Source organism: Perca flavescens, chromosome 21, assembly GCF_004354835.1.
Source record: "Perca flavescens isolate YP-PL-M2 chromosome 21, PFLA_1.0, whole genome shotgun sequence".
NCBI classification, from domain to species: domain Eukaryota; kingdom Metazoa; phylum Chordata; class Actinopteri; order Perciformes; family Percidae; genus Perca; species Perca flavescens.
This window is the reverse complement of record NC_041351.1, coordinates 13,342,524-13,360,390: the sequence shown is the minus strand read 5'-3', so window position 1 is coordinate 13,360,390 and position 17,867 is coordinate 13,342,524. Positions and strand designations below refer to the sequence as shown.

Sequence of the window (17,867 nt, the reverse complement as noted above, 5' to 3'; positions counted from 1 at the left end):
CCTTTCCTGCTGCATAGTTTAGAAAAAAGTTGTTAAAAGTTTAGAACTGTTGGGGTATGCTGAGGGTAATTTTTCCTGCTGTCTTAATGAATGCTGACTTTGCTCAAAGCTAAAGGAGAGCCAAATGGGGAGGGAAGGATGAGGCAAGGGCAGCAGTAGGTCGATGTGTCCTGTTTGGCTCATTGTCCCAGCTGACGCAAACAATATTTGATATCTCATCTCAAAGCCTTGTTACGTAACCCTTAACTATCCAGATTTGTTGGAATGAAGGGATCTTTTGTGTGGGTGAACCTGGCCTAAACTGCTTCAGCTCGTCAAGAAAGAAAGGAGAACAATCTTTTGGGTTGTTGTGTACTGTGTAGACTGGAAAGGGGAAAAGAATGTGGGAATTATGTCTTGTGATAGTGTAATTTCCAACAGGGAGTTTACGGTTCAAGTGAGATACAAAGCTCTAAATACCAAATGTTCAGGTCTAAGTACTTGGCCCATCCTTCCATTCAATTCCAATATAAAGCACAATAATTAGAAGAAAGGCATATATTCAAAATACTATATAAGTTTATTATTATAACTCAACTTCTTCCAGACTGAGGGTCTGGTTTGAACAGATTTGACTGACTGTAACTAAACAACCCACTAATTGTCATCAGACTGTGATTGATTCAAATGTTGCTAAATACTGGTGTATGTGCTATTCCAACTGACTCTGGCCAACTTAAAAAATTGAAATACAGAAATCTCCTAAAGGTAATAACCAAAACTGTACTAACTTTGGCAGAAAAGTGTGTGTTCATGTAGGACTTCAACCTATAGCAGTGGTTGGCTTCTCATCACAGGTTATATGAGCTTACTGTGTGAGAGCTGTGGGCAGTTCAGCCAAATGGTAATGTTTCCCTCTCAGATCTGATTAACTTAAATAATTTTAAGGGGCCTGAACACATGGAAGCATATAAAATCAGTGTAATGTCAAAAACAGGATTTGTTTAGGGGTGTAACAGAAATATATTTTCTTTTTGTATCCCAATCATCTTGTGACCATAGACTGTGACCTTTCATTTTTATCCTGGGACTCCTATTTGGGAGCCTGACCACTGATATTTAGTTAGGCATTTAACAAAAGTCTCCAGGTTTTCTGGCTGTAGGTCTAAGAGTGGCACATTATAAGGAAAGAAAAATACTATTGGAGCAAAATTAATGATTGATGTTTTGATCAGGTTTGCTTATATGATATGATTATTACAAAGAAAAGGGCAGATTAAAGCGCCATATCAAATACATCTAAAACGTGTTAGGCACAATAAACTTATTTTCTTTTTAAGAATTAACATGTAGGCTATCCTAATTCTGACAAATACAATATCGGCTGACCTGAGTTTTGCACATCAGGTCTCATCAAAGAGCGTGGGTGGGCCCGTCAAACCCCACGTGCTACTTGCGTATCCTCAGTGCTTCAATCAAGCTCAGAGGCGTAGGCCGAAAGACGAGTGTGCGATCACGCTGCGGAGCTCTGTGACACCAACACACACCATGCTGCAGGAGCCCAGCAAAGGAGCCTCTTCGGGGGGCTTTTAACTCGCTACAGGCGGAAAGGGAGAAATGCGGTCGCCGCGTTTAAAGGAACCTCTCTGTTCTGTTTGCCTTCGCTGTCAGCAACAGTCGTACTGCAGCTCCGCTCGCGGCTCCCATCAGGTCATCTAACGGCGCCGCACCGAGGAAATCCCTGGGACTATGTGAGCATCATGCTCGCTGTGAGATGCCTGCTGTTCGCTGCAGTGTGTGCACGGTGCGCCGTGACCGGTGAGACGCTTTTCTTTCATCTAATTGTTTAGTTTATGACAAGCAACCTGTTATTAGTGATGGAAACAAAGAAATAAAATAGTACGTGTTCTGCCAGTTCTTGCGTCCACTCAACCTGTCTAATAACCAGGACCGTGTAGCTAATTGTTTCATCTGTGTCAACAAGCAGCTCAGCATCAGCTGTTGAATCCTGCAGAAATAAGACCTTTTTAACATCCCATTCAGAACCATAAACCCACACTTTGCTCTCTGCCATCTCATGCTGCCTGTGCACTTAAGCTCTCGTGTCGTCTGCAGGTCTGAGGGAACTGGTGAGTGTGGAGGAAAGACTGCCGCCTGCAGAAGAACTCGTTCAGCCCAAGCGGCTCCTGCACCAGATCCACTCCCAGGAGGAGCTGCTCCACAGCCGCCTGGACACCCGGGTCAAAAACTACACAGCCGGAGCACAAGTGAGTTGTTTTCACACCCAGAGCTAAACACATGTATTAGGCTATTATTCCCCTTAATTTAGTCTGTTTCTACATATTCTGTACAGTTAGCTGTTGAGATGAAATTATGACCAAGGTCTCCCCAGTAAATGGGTGTCATTGAGTTTTTATGAAGAATGGCTGATTTCCTCCAACAACAAAACTAGATGATGAAGAGATCAGTCAACTGTCCAACCTCTAATAAAGCCGCCACCCTCTCTAGGAATTCTCCCATCAGTGAAACTTAAAAGCTATAAAACAAAGAAGGAGTTGAAGTTGATAGATTTACACATTTTACTCATGTATGATTTGAGGATAATGCCATTGAAATACATTCCTCTTTTTACATTCTTCTATTTATGCTGGACAGACTTTTTAAATCTTCATGTTTTAATCATAATTCTGCTGGATAGTATGTCTTGGCCCTTAAATCGGCAGTTTTCTTTTTTGTTTTCAGTTTTCTTTATTGTATGTCCCCACACTGTACAGCGTGCCTTCATTTAGCCAATTCCCCCACCTGATAACCTAAATTGAAACAGAATCCCTAGGGGGATTACAATGGAAAAATAGAAAAAAAACATTGATAATCTAAAATTCTAAAATGGATTAACCTCTAGCCTTCACCTGTTCTCTGTCAGGACCTTATTCAGCCCTGTTTGTCCTCTCTTTTGAGGTCATGTGTCTGACACTCTCTTACCATGTCACACCCCCCACATGATACCCAGCTTGCCCGGGCCACAACAGGGCAGAAAAAACCCTGCCCACCACCCCCCTCCTCTAGCCACCACCTCCTCCTTTCCAGTACAGTCCATTAGATTATATTTCACACCTCTACCTGTCCTCTCTCGTTACCTTCACTATAAACACTGTCAGTCAGCTGCAGGCCTGTCAGCGGATATGACACAGGTCTGACTTTCAGCTACCCTCTGTGGGCAGCGTGCTCTCTTTTCTGAGACTGAGCAGCCCTCTGGAAGATGTGTGTTTGTTGTTTTCCATGGAGAAGTCTGCAATGCTACAGAATGTGAATTTAGATGTGAGATAGAGTCCCTCTACTAGCTGTAAACTACACATGTAAAATTAATCCTAACAAGCAATGATAATCTTTTGACATACATTTGAAAGCAAGTATGTAAAAAGTTATATATGGATTCTCATGTAATCCACCAAATGTACCTGAGCTTTAAAGTAATCTGTTAACATCATGGACTGAACAACAGATGTTTTATGTTCATGAAGCTTTTAAAAAATGTTCATCAAAGTGTCAAAGACTTTTTTGCTAGACTTAAAGCTGCTATAATCTGTATTTTTATATTAGAAATACATCAAAACGACTGTGTAATGTGAATGCTGTTACTGGTTCTTATGAACACAAACTATTTTATTCAGCTCTTTTTTGTTTTGTTTTTACGAACCGCAACTTTACTGTTTGGATTCACTCTCACCGCTCTCATCACCCTCATTTCTAACAGTTTTCAGTGAAACTGCTAATAAACCGACTGTACCCTCAGAGTTAAAAGTTGAGAAATCTAACTTCAAAACAATGCTAATGTTTTTCTGTGTGTAGGTTATAACTAGTTGCTAGCAAGTTAAAATCCATTTCAAAGACATAAAGGTCAAAAAACAAGTTCCAAATGATTCTTTCAACTGAGAAATACGATGACCTGACAGTTAATTTCTTTCCTGTGGTCCTTGTTGCTCATTAACAGGAAGTATTACTGTAAACTAAGTTTAAGGTTACTCTCTCAAAACAAGCAGGGGTTTATTTTTTGGTTATTTAGCTCATTTTGTTTTTATTAATCCATTAATAATCATTATAATGTCAAGAAATAAGTACAACTGCCCATCGTAAATTAACAGAGCCTGTAATGCTTGCATCTAACCAGTGGCAATTATCTTATGCTCATATAAGAGAAGATAGCAATAATTTTTTTCTTATTGCCATCCTATTTGTATCCACTATACGATTTGATGTCTTGAGCTGAGATACTGTATGGTGTGTCAAATTGAATATTTGGGATTTGATGTTAAAATCAAAAATACAATAATAAATCTCCACAGTCGGAGCTCTGATGCAGCGGTCTTCTCTCTGCTCACATGCACCATTGCGGCCTTTTTATCGTGCTGTATATGGACCCAGTGGAGGTTTAGATTTATACTAAGTGGTTTGCAGAGAGTGCAAGGCAATACTAATGAGACCTTCCTTGCAGCTTGGCCAATAAGTACCAATGGGAGCCACCACAGAGCTCAGTCTTATAATGTGGATATGGCTCACCTTGGAGCAAGGTTAGACAGCCGATGAGCCCTAACACCCAGTTTTATCCTAAAAAGCCTCAGGGATGGATGAGGCTGGCTCGCCTTCAGGGAGAGGTTACTAGAATAGGATGTCCCTTTTTATTATATCTGTGTTGCTTTGCTCTCTATGCACACTTCCGTTATTTCATATTGAACATCCACCAACCTTCTCCTCTCCTCCACTCTCTTTATCATATTATGTCACATTTCTTCCTGAAAACTGAAATACTTGACAATTAGTCATTCATTTATTTAAGTCAGTGTCAGGGATCAACACCATGCAGTGATTTAAATTCAGTGATGCATGGGTTATTAATCTAAAAGTAAGCTTTAGGCGTCCAAGTACTAATTGATGCTAATTTTCTGTTTTGAGTTCCACACATCATTGGAAGTCTCCATGTTGGTTTATCTGCCAGTTTACTGACTACTTTGGCGCTCCTTGCACAGAGCTGAGACATAAATAGGAACTGAAGCACAAACATTTGAGATTTAGACATTTTCCATATTGTAATTCCACTACTGCTACTTCTGTTTACTCTCTAATGCTGCAATTGAATTCCGAATTGAATGTCTAGGGATAGAGGGGACCAATTTGCAAATCCATCTGAGGCAAATTTGTGATTATGGGCTTTAGAGATAAAGTAATTTAAAATGCACGTGGTTGGGGATTGGAGTGCAGTGTTGCAGTACAAAACTCATGAACAGGAAACTCCTATAAATGCAAATACAACACTAAAGCTGTGTCCCAACTCCATACTAATCCCAAGCAGTTTTTGAGTATGTAGTGTGTTCAGACAAAATAAAGTATGCATACTAAAACAAAAACTTGATTTTTGGATGTGCTGTAATTAGAGACTTTCTCAAACAATGGCGAAGAAAAAAATAATAAAAGTAATTGTGGATGGTGGTAAAACAGCTCTAGGAACACCTAAAAAAAAAAACTAAAGATTGGATTTTTGGACATTTTGCTGGCTCTTGTTAACTGTAATGGCCAATGGAATTTCATGGTCACAGTTTTATTGACGTCTGATAGTGCAAGTATTGTAGCATTACTACCCCAAAAGCTACAGATAGTAGCACTAATGTTAGCTAGCAAAGCTTGCCTCGCCTTGTTGACAAGTCAGCCAACCTTTTTTTAACGAATTTGCATATTGAGATCCAATCACACTGCGGCCACAAATGAGAAAATGAAAGCGCATTTTACCAATACCAGATGTAAATGCAGATTGGATGTCCTTATACAGATAACGTATCCAGATACAGATCACATGTTAATACCAGGTGTAAATGGGGCCTAACTGTTAGTATAATACGTTAAAGTATGTTGACTTCTTGTATACTAAAAAGTCTCTATATTATAAGTATTAGTATATAGTACATTCCGTATAGTATGTAGTACGAATCAACAAACTTGAAATTGGTCAAATGAAGCCATTGATTTTTTTTTTTTTTTTTTTTTTTTTATTGGTTTAGTTGATTTACCAAAGGGGACAAACCTTTTAAACTACCAGCAGCAGACCGACATAATCAATCAGATTCAGTTTATCTGATTTTTTTTTTTTTTTTTGCTGCTTGCATCAGTATCTTAGTAAATGTAATCAAATAGAAGTTTATTTTCTCCCAAATTCTCCTCCCTCCCTCAGCCCCTCCATCTGGCCCAGAGCAGCTTCTTGGTGGAGGCCTTTGGCACATCCTTCATCCTTGACCTGGAACTAAACCAGTAAGTCACTACATGCCTGCAAAGCTTTCACACATTCGCACCACAGAGGCACCAAACAGCGTTTATGGTTTGTTTACCACAGCAGTCCATGTCATGACTGTACTCGGCACACGATTACTGCCTATCTTACCTCATCCTTCTCAAGCCCACCTACGGTATTGTACTGTACATCCTGCTTGTTGGCGTTATACAGTGGTGTGAAAAAGTGTTTGCCCCCTTCCTCATTTCCTGTTCCTTTGCATGTTTGTCACACTTAAGTGTTTCGGAACATCAAACCAATTTAAACAATAGTCAAGGACAACACAAGTAAACACAAAATGCAATTTGTAAATGAAGGTGTTTATCATTAAAGGTGAAAACAAATCCAAACCATCATGGCCCTGTGTGAAAAAGTGATTGCCCCCTAAACCTAATAACTGGTTGGGCCACCCTTAGCAGCAACAACTGCAACCAAGCGTTTGCGATAACGTGCAATGAGGCTTTTACAGCGTCCTGGAGGAATTTTGGCCCACTCATCTTTGCAGAATTGTCCTAATTCAGTTACATTAGAGGGTTTTCGAGCATGAACGGCCTTTTTAAGGTCATACCACAACATCTCAATAGGATTCAGGTCAGGACTTTGGCTAGGCCACTCCAAAGTCTTCATTTTGTTTTTCTTCAGCCATTCGGTGGTGGACTTGCTGGTGTGTTTAGGATCATTGTCCTGCTGCAGAACCCAAGTTCGTTTCAGCTTGAGTACACGAACAGATGGTCGGACATTCTCCTTCAGGATCTCTTGGTAGACAGCAGAATTCATAGTTCCTTTTATCACGGCAAGTCTTCCAGGTCCTGAAGCAGCAAAACAGCCCCAGACCATCACACTGCCACCACCATATTTTACAGTTGGTATAATGTTCTTTTTATGAAATGCAGTGTTCCTTCTACGCCAGATATACTTGGACACACACCTTCCAAAGAGTTCCACTTTTGTCTCATCGGTCCACAGAATGTTGTCCCAAAAGTCTTGGGGATCATCAAGATGTGTTCTGGAGAAATTGAGACGAGCTTTGATGTTCTTTTTGCTCAGCAGTGGTTTTCTCCTTGGAACTCTGCCATGCAGGCCATTTTTGCCCAGTCTTTTCCTGATGGTGGAGGCATGAACGCTGACCTTAACTGAGGCAAGTGAGGCCTGCAGTTCTTTGGACGTTGTTGTGGGGTCTTTTGTGACCTCTTGATGAGTCGTCGCTGCGCTCTTGGGGTAATTTTGGGCGGCCGGCCACTCCTGGGAAGGTTCACCACTGTTCCATGTCTTCGCCATTTGTGGATAATGGCTCTCACTGTGGTTCGCTGGATTCCCAAAGCTTTGGAAATGGCTTTATAACCCTTTCCAGACTGATAGATCTCAATTACTTTCTTTCTCAATTGTTCCTGAATTTCTTTGGGTCTCGCATGATGTGTAGCTTTTAAGGATCTTCTGGTGGACCTTACTGTGTCAAGCAGCTCCTATTTAAGTGATGCCTTGATTGTGAACAGGTGTGGCAATAATCAGGCCTGGGTGTGGCTAGAGAAATTGAACTCAGGTGTGGACAACCACAGTCATAGTATGTTTTAACAAGGGGGGCAATCACTTTTTCACACAGGGCCATGATGGTTTGGATTTTTTTTCTCCTTTAATAATAAACACCTTCATTTACAAATTGCATTTTGTGTTTACTTGTGTTGTCCTTGACTTTTGTTTAAATTGGTTTGATGTTCCGAAACACTTAAGTGTGACAAACATGCAAAGGAACAGGAAATGAGGAAGGGGGCAAACACTTTTTCACACCACTGTATATGGACTGGCTGCAGGCTAAGTGTATACCTCCCCTCCCCCTCTTCTCACTCGACACATTTTGCTCTAATGGTCTGCATTTATGTAAAACCTTCACTGGCTTTCTAAACACTTGGAATAAATTAATCTGAACACATTTTGGTTTTATTTATGGATCAATGTGGTGATCTCGATTCACGCAAGTTACTGTTTGACTAGCAATGTTATTCTGTTAAATAGCAATCAGCCATAATGGCCGCTAATAGTAACACACAATCAGGCTTTTTCAAACATTTCTTTAGTTCAGGGTAAAACTAAATGTTAGAATGATTATTGCTCTCCTCACTTTTTTCGTCCTCTTCTCTCCAGCAATCTCCTGTCTACAGACTATTTGGAACGTCACTATGATGAGGATGGGCAGCTGTCACAGAATATGGTAGGACTATCTTATAGAAATTGACATTTTCAGAGATTTTCACTTTCACACTTCACTTTCTTGCCAAGAGTTAGATGAGAAGATCATTACCACTCTCATGGCTGTACAGTAAATATGACGCTGCAGGTTAGCTTAGCTGGGGGAAATGACTAGCCTGGCTCTCTGTCAAGTTAACAAAATTCTCACTTTCGACAAGGACAATTTTCCAAAATGCGGAACTACTCTAAAAAGAAATCCTACTTTATCATGTTTTTTTTTTTCTTCTTCAATGGCAAAAGGGCATATGTAAACATGTAGAGCCCGTCAGATTTTTGGTCCAACACCATTATTAATATTTGAGAATTTATACATTTATATATTTGAGAAAATCTGAATAAATACATTGGTCGAGGATCCTTAACATTTGGTTATAACGGCTGCATTAAGTAGAAAGCAAAAAACTTGCCACATTTTTAAGTAGAGTGAGACCTCTTTGTGTAGCTCTCCCTCTCTGTCTGCATGTGTACACAGCCAATATGAACACTTTCCCTCTTTGAAATTACCTATGATTGGCCATGAGTCTTCTGTCACAGGCTAGATTTTCTAAAGCCTGAAAACAGAGCCAAGCAGATGTGCAGAAATTTTGTTTTCTCTCAGACCACTTGAATTTCAATATGCAGGAAGGTTATTATGGAATGTTTGCCCAATGATGCCCAAATATACTGCCTACCACAGCTTTAAAAGACTTTTGACAATATACATACTTGCATATCTTAGAGAGATCATGAAATCGATCTTTTTCCTCCCTTTGCACACAATATCCCTTCATTTGTTTGATTTCAACCTAACCAGTTGATGTTACACATTGGGTTCCAAAGGTCAGGGCAGATGGTGGTTGTAAGATTTGGTTTAGTTGGTTCTGGAAAATGACATGATTTGAATTTCCCTCACGACATGACAAATAGAACCACACTGCTGCTGCTGCTGACTGCTCGTATCCATGGCAACCGTCTACTGATTGGTCAGGTGGTCGTTGGCAGGGACAAACAGAGATGAAGAGAAAAGGAGAGAAAGAGACAAAAAGAGGGAGGGACTGAAATAAAGCAGATGATACAGACAGACAGAGACCGTCCCCCAGATGTTCTTGAGTCTAGTAAACAAACTAGACTAACGTAATTACAGGGCAGTTTGCTAAAATTTTATAATGCAAAACATCAACCATTTCAATTATCAGTCCATGTGCCAGACAGCTGTTTTTGGACTCCAAAGATTCAGTATGATGTGTAGAAAAAACAGAGTATAATTGTTAGCAGAAGCAAAACATATTCAAAGCCATTTACACCAGCCTCTATACATTCAAAAACATTTACAAACACATACATGCATTTATGGAGAAATTACACAAATTGCTTATATGGACATTTCATTTTCTGCATGGTGTATGCAGTTCCCTTCCCCCGCCACCACTATCTCCATCTTGATTTATTTAGTTCATTTGACGTGCCAATAAATTCCTACTGTCTTTATGCCCTGCCTTTATGTGTCACTTTTTTTATTGGTCCCTGTGGATCTATGCTATTGCGTTATGCTGGGGACCGGGTCCTTCACATTGAATCTCAATGACACACGGCTAAAAGAGGATGGGCTGGAATGTATTGGTGCTGTTTTTATATATTGTCCTACTATACTATATATACTAAGTCCTGCTGAATACGTGCTGCTTTGATTCCTTAATTTTAATTTTCTGAAATTTCTAAAGCGCTGTTAACCACACTATCAGCTTACAGAATTGCATATTAGATAATAATCTCAGTCCATGGTCATTAATGAATTGGCATCAATCAAACACAATCAAAAGGATGATTTATTTTCACTGTTCTCATTAATTTAAATCTCTTATGTTCTAAATAGTTTCACTGTTAAGTGTGGCTTTATTTTACCTGAAAAATGAATGTGCTTACTCACTGAGAATGTCTAATATTCCTACATGATGCTTTTGTTCCATCTAGTCTTCCTTTCACTTTACATTAGCTCCTGTGCATTACCTTTCCTCCGCTCCTCTCAGCTCAACAATGCTGAGTCAAAGTACAGACATTGAGTATACTCCAGCTTTTCTAATTCAGTTTCTAATGTCACATTTAATCCTCGTCTCTCCGGGACATAACTGTTAATTTGCCTCTAGTTGTGCGTGCAAGCAGTTTTCATTTTATTCACTTCTAATGTAGTGTCCTGCTTACCTGTCCCTGTCCTCTCAGCACTGATGATATTTCATGTTTAAGCCATGATATTTTACACATGTACAACAACGTTTCTTTGCGTGTGTGAGTGTCCAATATTTGAAGCGCATACATCTCGTCTGAAAAGCGCACTCGCAGTCAGTGTGTGCCTGCTGTGTTAGGCAATTTGATTTCCTCCATTTAGCCTTGTAATCCTACCTTTTTATTTATTTATTTATTTATTTATTATCTTGCCCCGGACTAAGTGCTGTAGGATGTCTCACTATTTGGTATGAATAAAAGTCCTTACCTCAACATATGGACTGGCACCAAATCTAAACAAGCTGTATGAAAAATACTAGACTAGATTTAAGTGGTTATTTTTTGGAGTTAATTTTCAGACTATATCTTTGCACTGATCCTAGAAATGATAAAGTGATGTTACATTCTTAAGTTATGTATTTGTATTTAGTGTTTTTGTACTTGAAATGAATATTATTGCTGAGACATTGCTTGTGAGCTCTACATCCCAAAGGTTTTAAATTAGAGGAATTGTGATAAATTTCCAACGACCAATTACAATAGAGGAGTTAAGGCCCGTCCACACCAAGAATGATAAATGAGCCGTGGATCAGCGCAGGCGGGCGGGTGTCATATCGGTGCAAAGCACCGGAACAAATACACAGACAAATCACCGACAGTATGATGATAATAATATCCAAAACACAAGATTCACTCTCAGTGGTTTCTGTGACATTAGAAATGCTTTCAAAGTAATGTTGAGCTACCTAAAGGATTGCAGAGTGGAAAGTCAAGTCACGCCACGCCACTGACCACCTGTGTGAAACAAATACAAAGCTCTCCACAGTGTCAATCTCTGCTGTGCCATGTTGTAAATTCAGATGGATTTTGAATGGCTGTCAGTGTATTTATCGTGATCACAACAATATCGTTTGCCGTTGTGGTGTGGACTCCACCACCCACTTGAGTCAGAACAACTTTTAAAACTCTATTATAGTTCTTGTTATAGTTATCGTTCTTGGTGTGGATGGCCCTTTAGTTGTAGTGATGTTGATGCACATTTCGAAACTTAGATGTGTTTTGTTTCTTCCTTTTTAAGAATGATGCAGATGCTTATTTTTTTACCAATCTGTAAGTGGAGGTCTCATCTCTTAGTCTTGTCACGTGGAAAAGCAATTATAGCCTTTTAAGGTTTGCAATTTTTAACCGCTTCCTAAATGTAATTAGATCAGTGTTAAAACAGCAAAACAGACAAAATGCATTAACACCCCCTCCCCCAAATGTAATCAAAAGCATACCAGCACTGTGTGTCCTCCTGAAATCTAAAACCTCAAGTTTGAAGGACACAGCTACATCTAAAGCTGCCCCATGATGGACTCCCACCTGGTGATGGACACACAAAAAAGCCTCTCATTTTGAAGCAGATCCCAGCTGCATTGTTAGAATTCGTACAGTAGCCCATTTTAGATCCCGTCATGAAGCCACTTAATGCACAAAAACAGGGTGAAGTCCCAGTTGTAATGATAATTTTTTATTTTATTTTTTTAGGAGTTTGTATACGTTTGACAGGATGTCGGAGAGATTTTTTTTTTAAGTTTGAGTTGTAGCTTGGAATAAAGTTTGACCAAGCATAAAGAACAAAGGCTCCATATTGCCTCTTTTCTTTTTGGTCTATCAGCTGTGCCAGACAACAGCAGGCTCAGGTGGCAGACATGACTTATTGGGGTCCATTACAAACACCTGTTACAAACACCTGAAACTGACCCTCTCTTACACACACACACACACACACACACACACACACACACACACACACACACACACACACACACACACACACACACACACACACACACACACACACACACACACACACACACACACACACACACATCTCCATCCACTTAGATGAAGACTGCTTCAATATAAGAAGATCCTCTCCTGATTGTAACTCTGTCTGCCATGCAAAGTTATTTTCTCCTCAACAACTTTTGTTAGCTCACACACATGTTCCTCTCAGATTGTTGTAATCTGATCATTCCTGTACTGTGAGAGGCAGCATGGAAACGCAACACTATATTCAAAACATGATCATCCAGCCGGAGCCTTTCAGGAGATTATGAATAATCAGGTGAAAGTATCTGGAAGCAGGGTGTACGGTTAACACCTTACAGCAGTTTTGCCAAACTGAAAGTATCAGCTGAAAGTGACCCATGCACTGACAAAGTGCATGGGTGCATTTTATCCCTATATTAAAGGGCTACTCCACAAGTTTCACATTAGTCAATTTACTCATCAGCTTTTAAAAATGCTGGCTGCAGAATAATTATAACCAACACAGTTACGGTTACTGCAATTAAGTTTTTGTGATTTTTGTTTTCATAGTTAAAAACACATTAGCATATGTAAGAAAACATTATAGTCAGGTTTCTGTAGATGTAAGAGGCACAGTCATTCTTTAAGGTCCGATATCCATTAATAAACCCACTGTAACCTTGAGATCTGACTGTGATATTCTTTGATTTTGTGCTGCAGGAAACTGAAATGGTTGCCATTGTGTAGTTTGTTGCCAAATTTATCATTAAATCAAAGTCCCATGAATGCAAAAAGCTGACTTTTTTTATATTAAAACTGTCGTTTGAAGGAAAAATGTGCATGCACTTACTGTACAGTACATTGAAACCAGAGTCCATCGCTACGTTTCTCCCATTTGACCCCTGTCCTTCTCGCACTTTAATTGCTCTCTCCACCTCTCACGCTGTACACAGCTTTTCCTTGGTGAAACTCAACTCAGCTGCAGCCTCTGTTGGTATAGGTTTCCCCGGAGTCATACAGTAGTCACTGATATCCTTCAGTTGACCCATCAGGCACCAGGCTGACAGTAAATACCTGCCCTGTGTGTATTTAGGGGCCAGGAGATCAGAGGGATTCACAGTCATTTGTTGGTTGAAATTTCTGAAATATGTTGTGAACGTGGATGGAGGGTTCAGTGTCTCACTGTAATCTACGGTTTGTTTCCAGGGAGGAGAGCACTGCTACTACCATGGGCATGTGCGGGGACTGCCGGGCTCCTGGGCTGCTCTGTCCACCTGCCACGGCCTGTGGTGAGTCCAGTACTTTGAATAAACATCATCACTCCATCTGAAATCTAGACTCAGTCAGGACCCAACGTTTTAAAAAAAAAAAGTCATCAAGAAGAAAATCAAATTGTTTCCCATTTTTAGATAAGTAAAAAATGACATAAACAATTCAAAGAATAGTTAGACATTTAAAGGTACAATATGTAACATTTCTGCTTTAAAATGTCTAAAAATGACCATACCTATGTTATATATTTTTATGAGTTGTTACACTATCCTAAATGTTTCCACCAAATGTCAAACCCAGAGAAATCTGTTATTTTATTTTCAGACACGGCACGTTTCCTTTAGTCGCCAGTCAGTGGCGTCATATAACCTTTCACCCTCCAGTTACTCTAACTTCCGTCAGAACACTGGCACCAAGATGATACGTTCAGGAGTAATTGTAAAATCATACAATGTCACAGAAAAAAAATACTTGTAACCGTAATACTGCTTTTTTTTTGCCATACAGCATCATTTTGTGATTAATTACATCCCACTTTTTATCACAGTAATAAAACAGAGACCTTATCTATTTTGAAAGTTCAATATTGATACCAGCTTGACGTTACTACAATGTGCTAACGTTGATGCTAAAGCTTTGTGGGTAAAATTGAGGTTACAATATCGTTCAACACGCTAATAGTTATTTTTAGTATGACTGTTTCGACCACAGGTAACAGGACTGAGCTAACCCACGAATAACTTCACTAGTAACGTTAACGTTAGCTGTATAGATAGACGATTAATCCAATGCTAATTTAGCCAAAGTAGCACACCCCGGTCTGTCTGCCTCACTCCCCTGGCGCAGAAAGACTCAGTCGGGATGATAGCTGACAACAGCCCCGGGACATAAAGCTAGCTAGTTACCGTTAGACCCCAGTCAGCTATCAGCCAGCTACTTCCATTACAGCAACCCCCAGTGTTGAAACCATCCAAAAGGTGACATTGATATGTGAAATATTTTGTGTTTTAGCTGCTGGCTACTGTAAGCTTGATGGCTCACTAGTTAACTGGTCAGCTACAAATAAAAATCTAATCAAGAAAAACGTAATTATGTTGGGGAAACTGCAGCTATTTTATTAGAATAACATGAATAAACGTAACGTGAATAAACTTGAATGGGTAAACTCGTCCGTGAACTGATGCATTCTTACCGGCAGCGAAGGTGTTTAACACTAAAAACTCCCATAATTCCACGCAACTTCACAACGTCATCAAAATTCCAGTTTTACCGTCCATTGTTTTGGTTGAGAGACCCCTAGCGGCAGAAAGTTACATATTGTACGTTTAACAAGTAAGCTTATCTGCTCTCATGTCTGTATAGTAAATGTGTAGCTGGAGCCAGCAGCTGCTTAACTTAGCTTTGCTTAGCACAAATACTAAAAACAGGGAGAAACAGCCAATCAGGCTCTGTCCTCTAAAAGGTGTTTGGTGTTTTAAGCCCCCAACGTCGTCTTCCAGGCCTGGAAGGCACTAGGATTAGGCAATGTTTAGGGTTAGGTTTCTTGAAGTCGACGTTGGGGGCTTAAAACGCCATCAAGCCCCCTAAAATCCCCTTCCAGCATCTCTAAAGCTCACTAATTAACATGTTTTTTTTATCTGTACAAAAAAATCAAGCAATAGTCTGGTACGTTACTCCTCTTAAAATGGTGAATTGTCGATTTTACACTTTGGTTTTTATACGGATTAAACAAATGAGATATGAGCTACTAGGTGGATTTTGTTACCTTTACACAGCACCAGACTATCTCCCCCCCTTTCCAGTCTTTGTGCTAAGCTAAGCGAATTTTCTGCTGGCTGGAGCTTCATATCTACATGTCATTTTCATCTGACTCACATAAAGAAGGCCAACAAGCATATTTCCCAAAATCTTAAACTATTCCTTGAAATTCAATGAAATACGTGATCGCAATCAGTATGCTGTCATGAGCTAATTTAAAAAAAAAAAAACTGAATAATGGAAATCTAAAATAAATTAACAATACTAGTAGTAACATAAAAATAATGATATATAATACCCCAAAAAATGACATCAAAAAAGGACAGAGAAAACAAAAGAAAAAGACAAGGGGAAAAATAAAGAAATCAATATGTAAAGAAATACAGCATGGTTTCAAAATTTTGGAAGTTGTTACTACATTTACAAAACAGTAAAAACAGTAGTAGAGGCTAATATTAAAAGGACAACAACACAGACTGATAAAAACATCCCCAGACAAGCTGTAACATGCTGCGATGTTTTGTGTTTTTCAGGGGGGTGTTTTCTGATGGGAACTTTTCGTACGGGATTGAACCTGTTGCCAGTGGAGAGGTGAGTCAGGACTTTGGCAGGAGAAACCCAGTAGGGAGGATCAACTGGTCAAATTAGTAGTAAACATGCATATCAAATTCCTTGGCATCAAACCAAGGCAGCAACAAGGTTGTGTGAAAAGCAATTCCCAAAACTGGCATCAATCTTTCAAACTCAACAAAATATTGTTAAAAGTCGCCCGCGGTCTCACTTTCTCTCTCCGTCTCCGTGACTTACCGTCAGTCCAGATGGTGTTGCTCGATCTCTGAGCTGCTGTATGTAAAGTATTGAGTTGATACACAATCCACCTCCACTGAAACACACCTCCTTGTCTCATATCTGAGGGAGACATCATCTTACAGAGACAGAGGGAGAGAGGAGAAATTTCAAATGGCCGGCCAAAACAAAAGAGGCTTTTTAGATGTTTCAAAAATACTCAGATTTGATTTTAGAATAGATCTGGTATTAAAAAGAAATGGATGTATAACAGTGACCGAAGGGAGTGGGAGGAAAGTGTTTAGAGTGGAAAAGCCTGAGCTTTTCTTTTCCATTAAGGCCCACAGTAATCGAAGTACAGCTCAATTACATAGACTGGAGAGATGAATCAATATCCTCCCAGCCCATCTTCAAACTCCCTCCCTCCATCCTCTCTCTTCTTGGCTCTCTATCTCAGATGGGTCATTTTCATAAAGTATTTATCCTCCGCTCAAGTGTACCACAGTGTCCAGTAGTCTTTTTGCCATTATGACAGCCCAGTGATTAATTATGCATCAGAGCACTTTTCTTCCCGTTAATCCATCTCTACCTCAAAGGACACAACAGAGAAGCTGTGGACTAAAGTCCAGGATGAGAAGAAGTAATTTCAATGTGTGTGTCACGTTATAACCATGAATGGTTCAGTGCTACATGTTCATGCTCTTTCACAGGGAAGAGCAATTACCCTTCTGTTGAGCAAAGCCTGGTACAACTTCAACGTCAGATTTCCTTTTTTACTTCTCATTTCTTATTCATGGAATGGTCAACTACTAAAACTAACCAAAAAGTAAATTTTCATTCATCAAAAATGACCACAGAAAAATATGCAAACAGGAGTTGGACAGTTCTCCATCCTTGATGACACTTTTCAAGAGATAATTTCACTACTTTTCTCTTAAAAACTGCAATCTCAAGTTTGACTTTAGTATTAATAACTTTTTTTAAACTTATTTCTGTTTTCACATAGAATAGTGAACAATATAATAGGTCTCGTATGGAGATCCTCTATAGGCATTATAGAATTTAGACACTGTGATGTGATTCACTGTCTGCTGTGGTCTGACTCTGGTTTCCTCTTGGCTTGATGTGAAGTTTTACTTAAATTTAACATTGTCGTTTTTGGAATTCCTTTTCCGGTTAAGGCAAACATGGATGGTGAACCCAAAGCTGACTCTTCTGTGGATCCTTAATAGTTAAAGTCTTTAGAAATCAGGAAGTTGAAAAGAAGATTCATGCAATTAAACTTACCTTGAGATGCTCTGAGTTATCATGTTAAAGCTCATAAAAGAAGTAACCAAAAACATTTGTTATCTTTTTTAACCCTAAACTTAGTGGCGTTACTTTTAGACCTTTTCAGCTGCAGAAAAAAATAAACTAATTCTCTCTCTCTCAATTCAAAGAGGCTTTATTGACCTGAAAGTTTCATAACAATGTTGCATCAACATACAATTTGTCCAAATATTCGGACAAGACATCATTA

The 17,867-nt window shown here is 39.4% G+C and overlaps 1 protein-coding gene across 4 annotated transcripts in view; it reads left to right on the top strand.

Annotated features, from left to right (window-relative positions):
• The first annotated feature begins 1,392 nt into the window (after positions 1–1,392).
• The window catches only part of adam11 (ADAM metallopeptidase domain 11), a 33,304-nt gene continuing 16,829 nt past the window's right edge, over positions 1,393–17,867 (top strand). For all 4 annotated transcript variants that reach the window (XM_028567774.1, XM_028567773.1, XM_028567772.1 and 1 more), the window contains exons 1-6: positions 1,393–1,797; positions 2,095–2,246; positions 6,200–6,276; positions 8,435–8,501; positions 13,739–13,821; positions 16,096–16,153. In XM_028567774.1, coding sequence (XP_028423575.1) covers positions 1,740–1,797; positions 2,095–2,246; positions 6,200–6,276; positions 8,435–8,501; positions 13,739–13,821; positions 16,096–16,153 — 495 coding nt within the window. In that variant the 5' untranslated portion in view covers positions 1,393–1,739. The remainder of the gene's footprint in view (positions 1,798–2,094; positions 2,247–6,199; positions 6,277–8,434; positions 8,502–13,738; positions 13,822–16,095; positions 16,154–17,867) is intronic.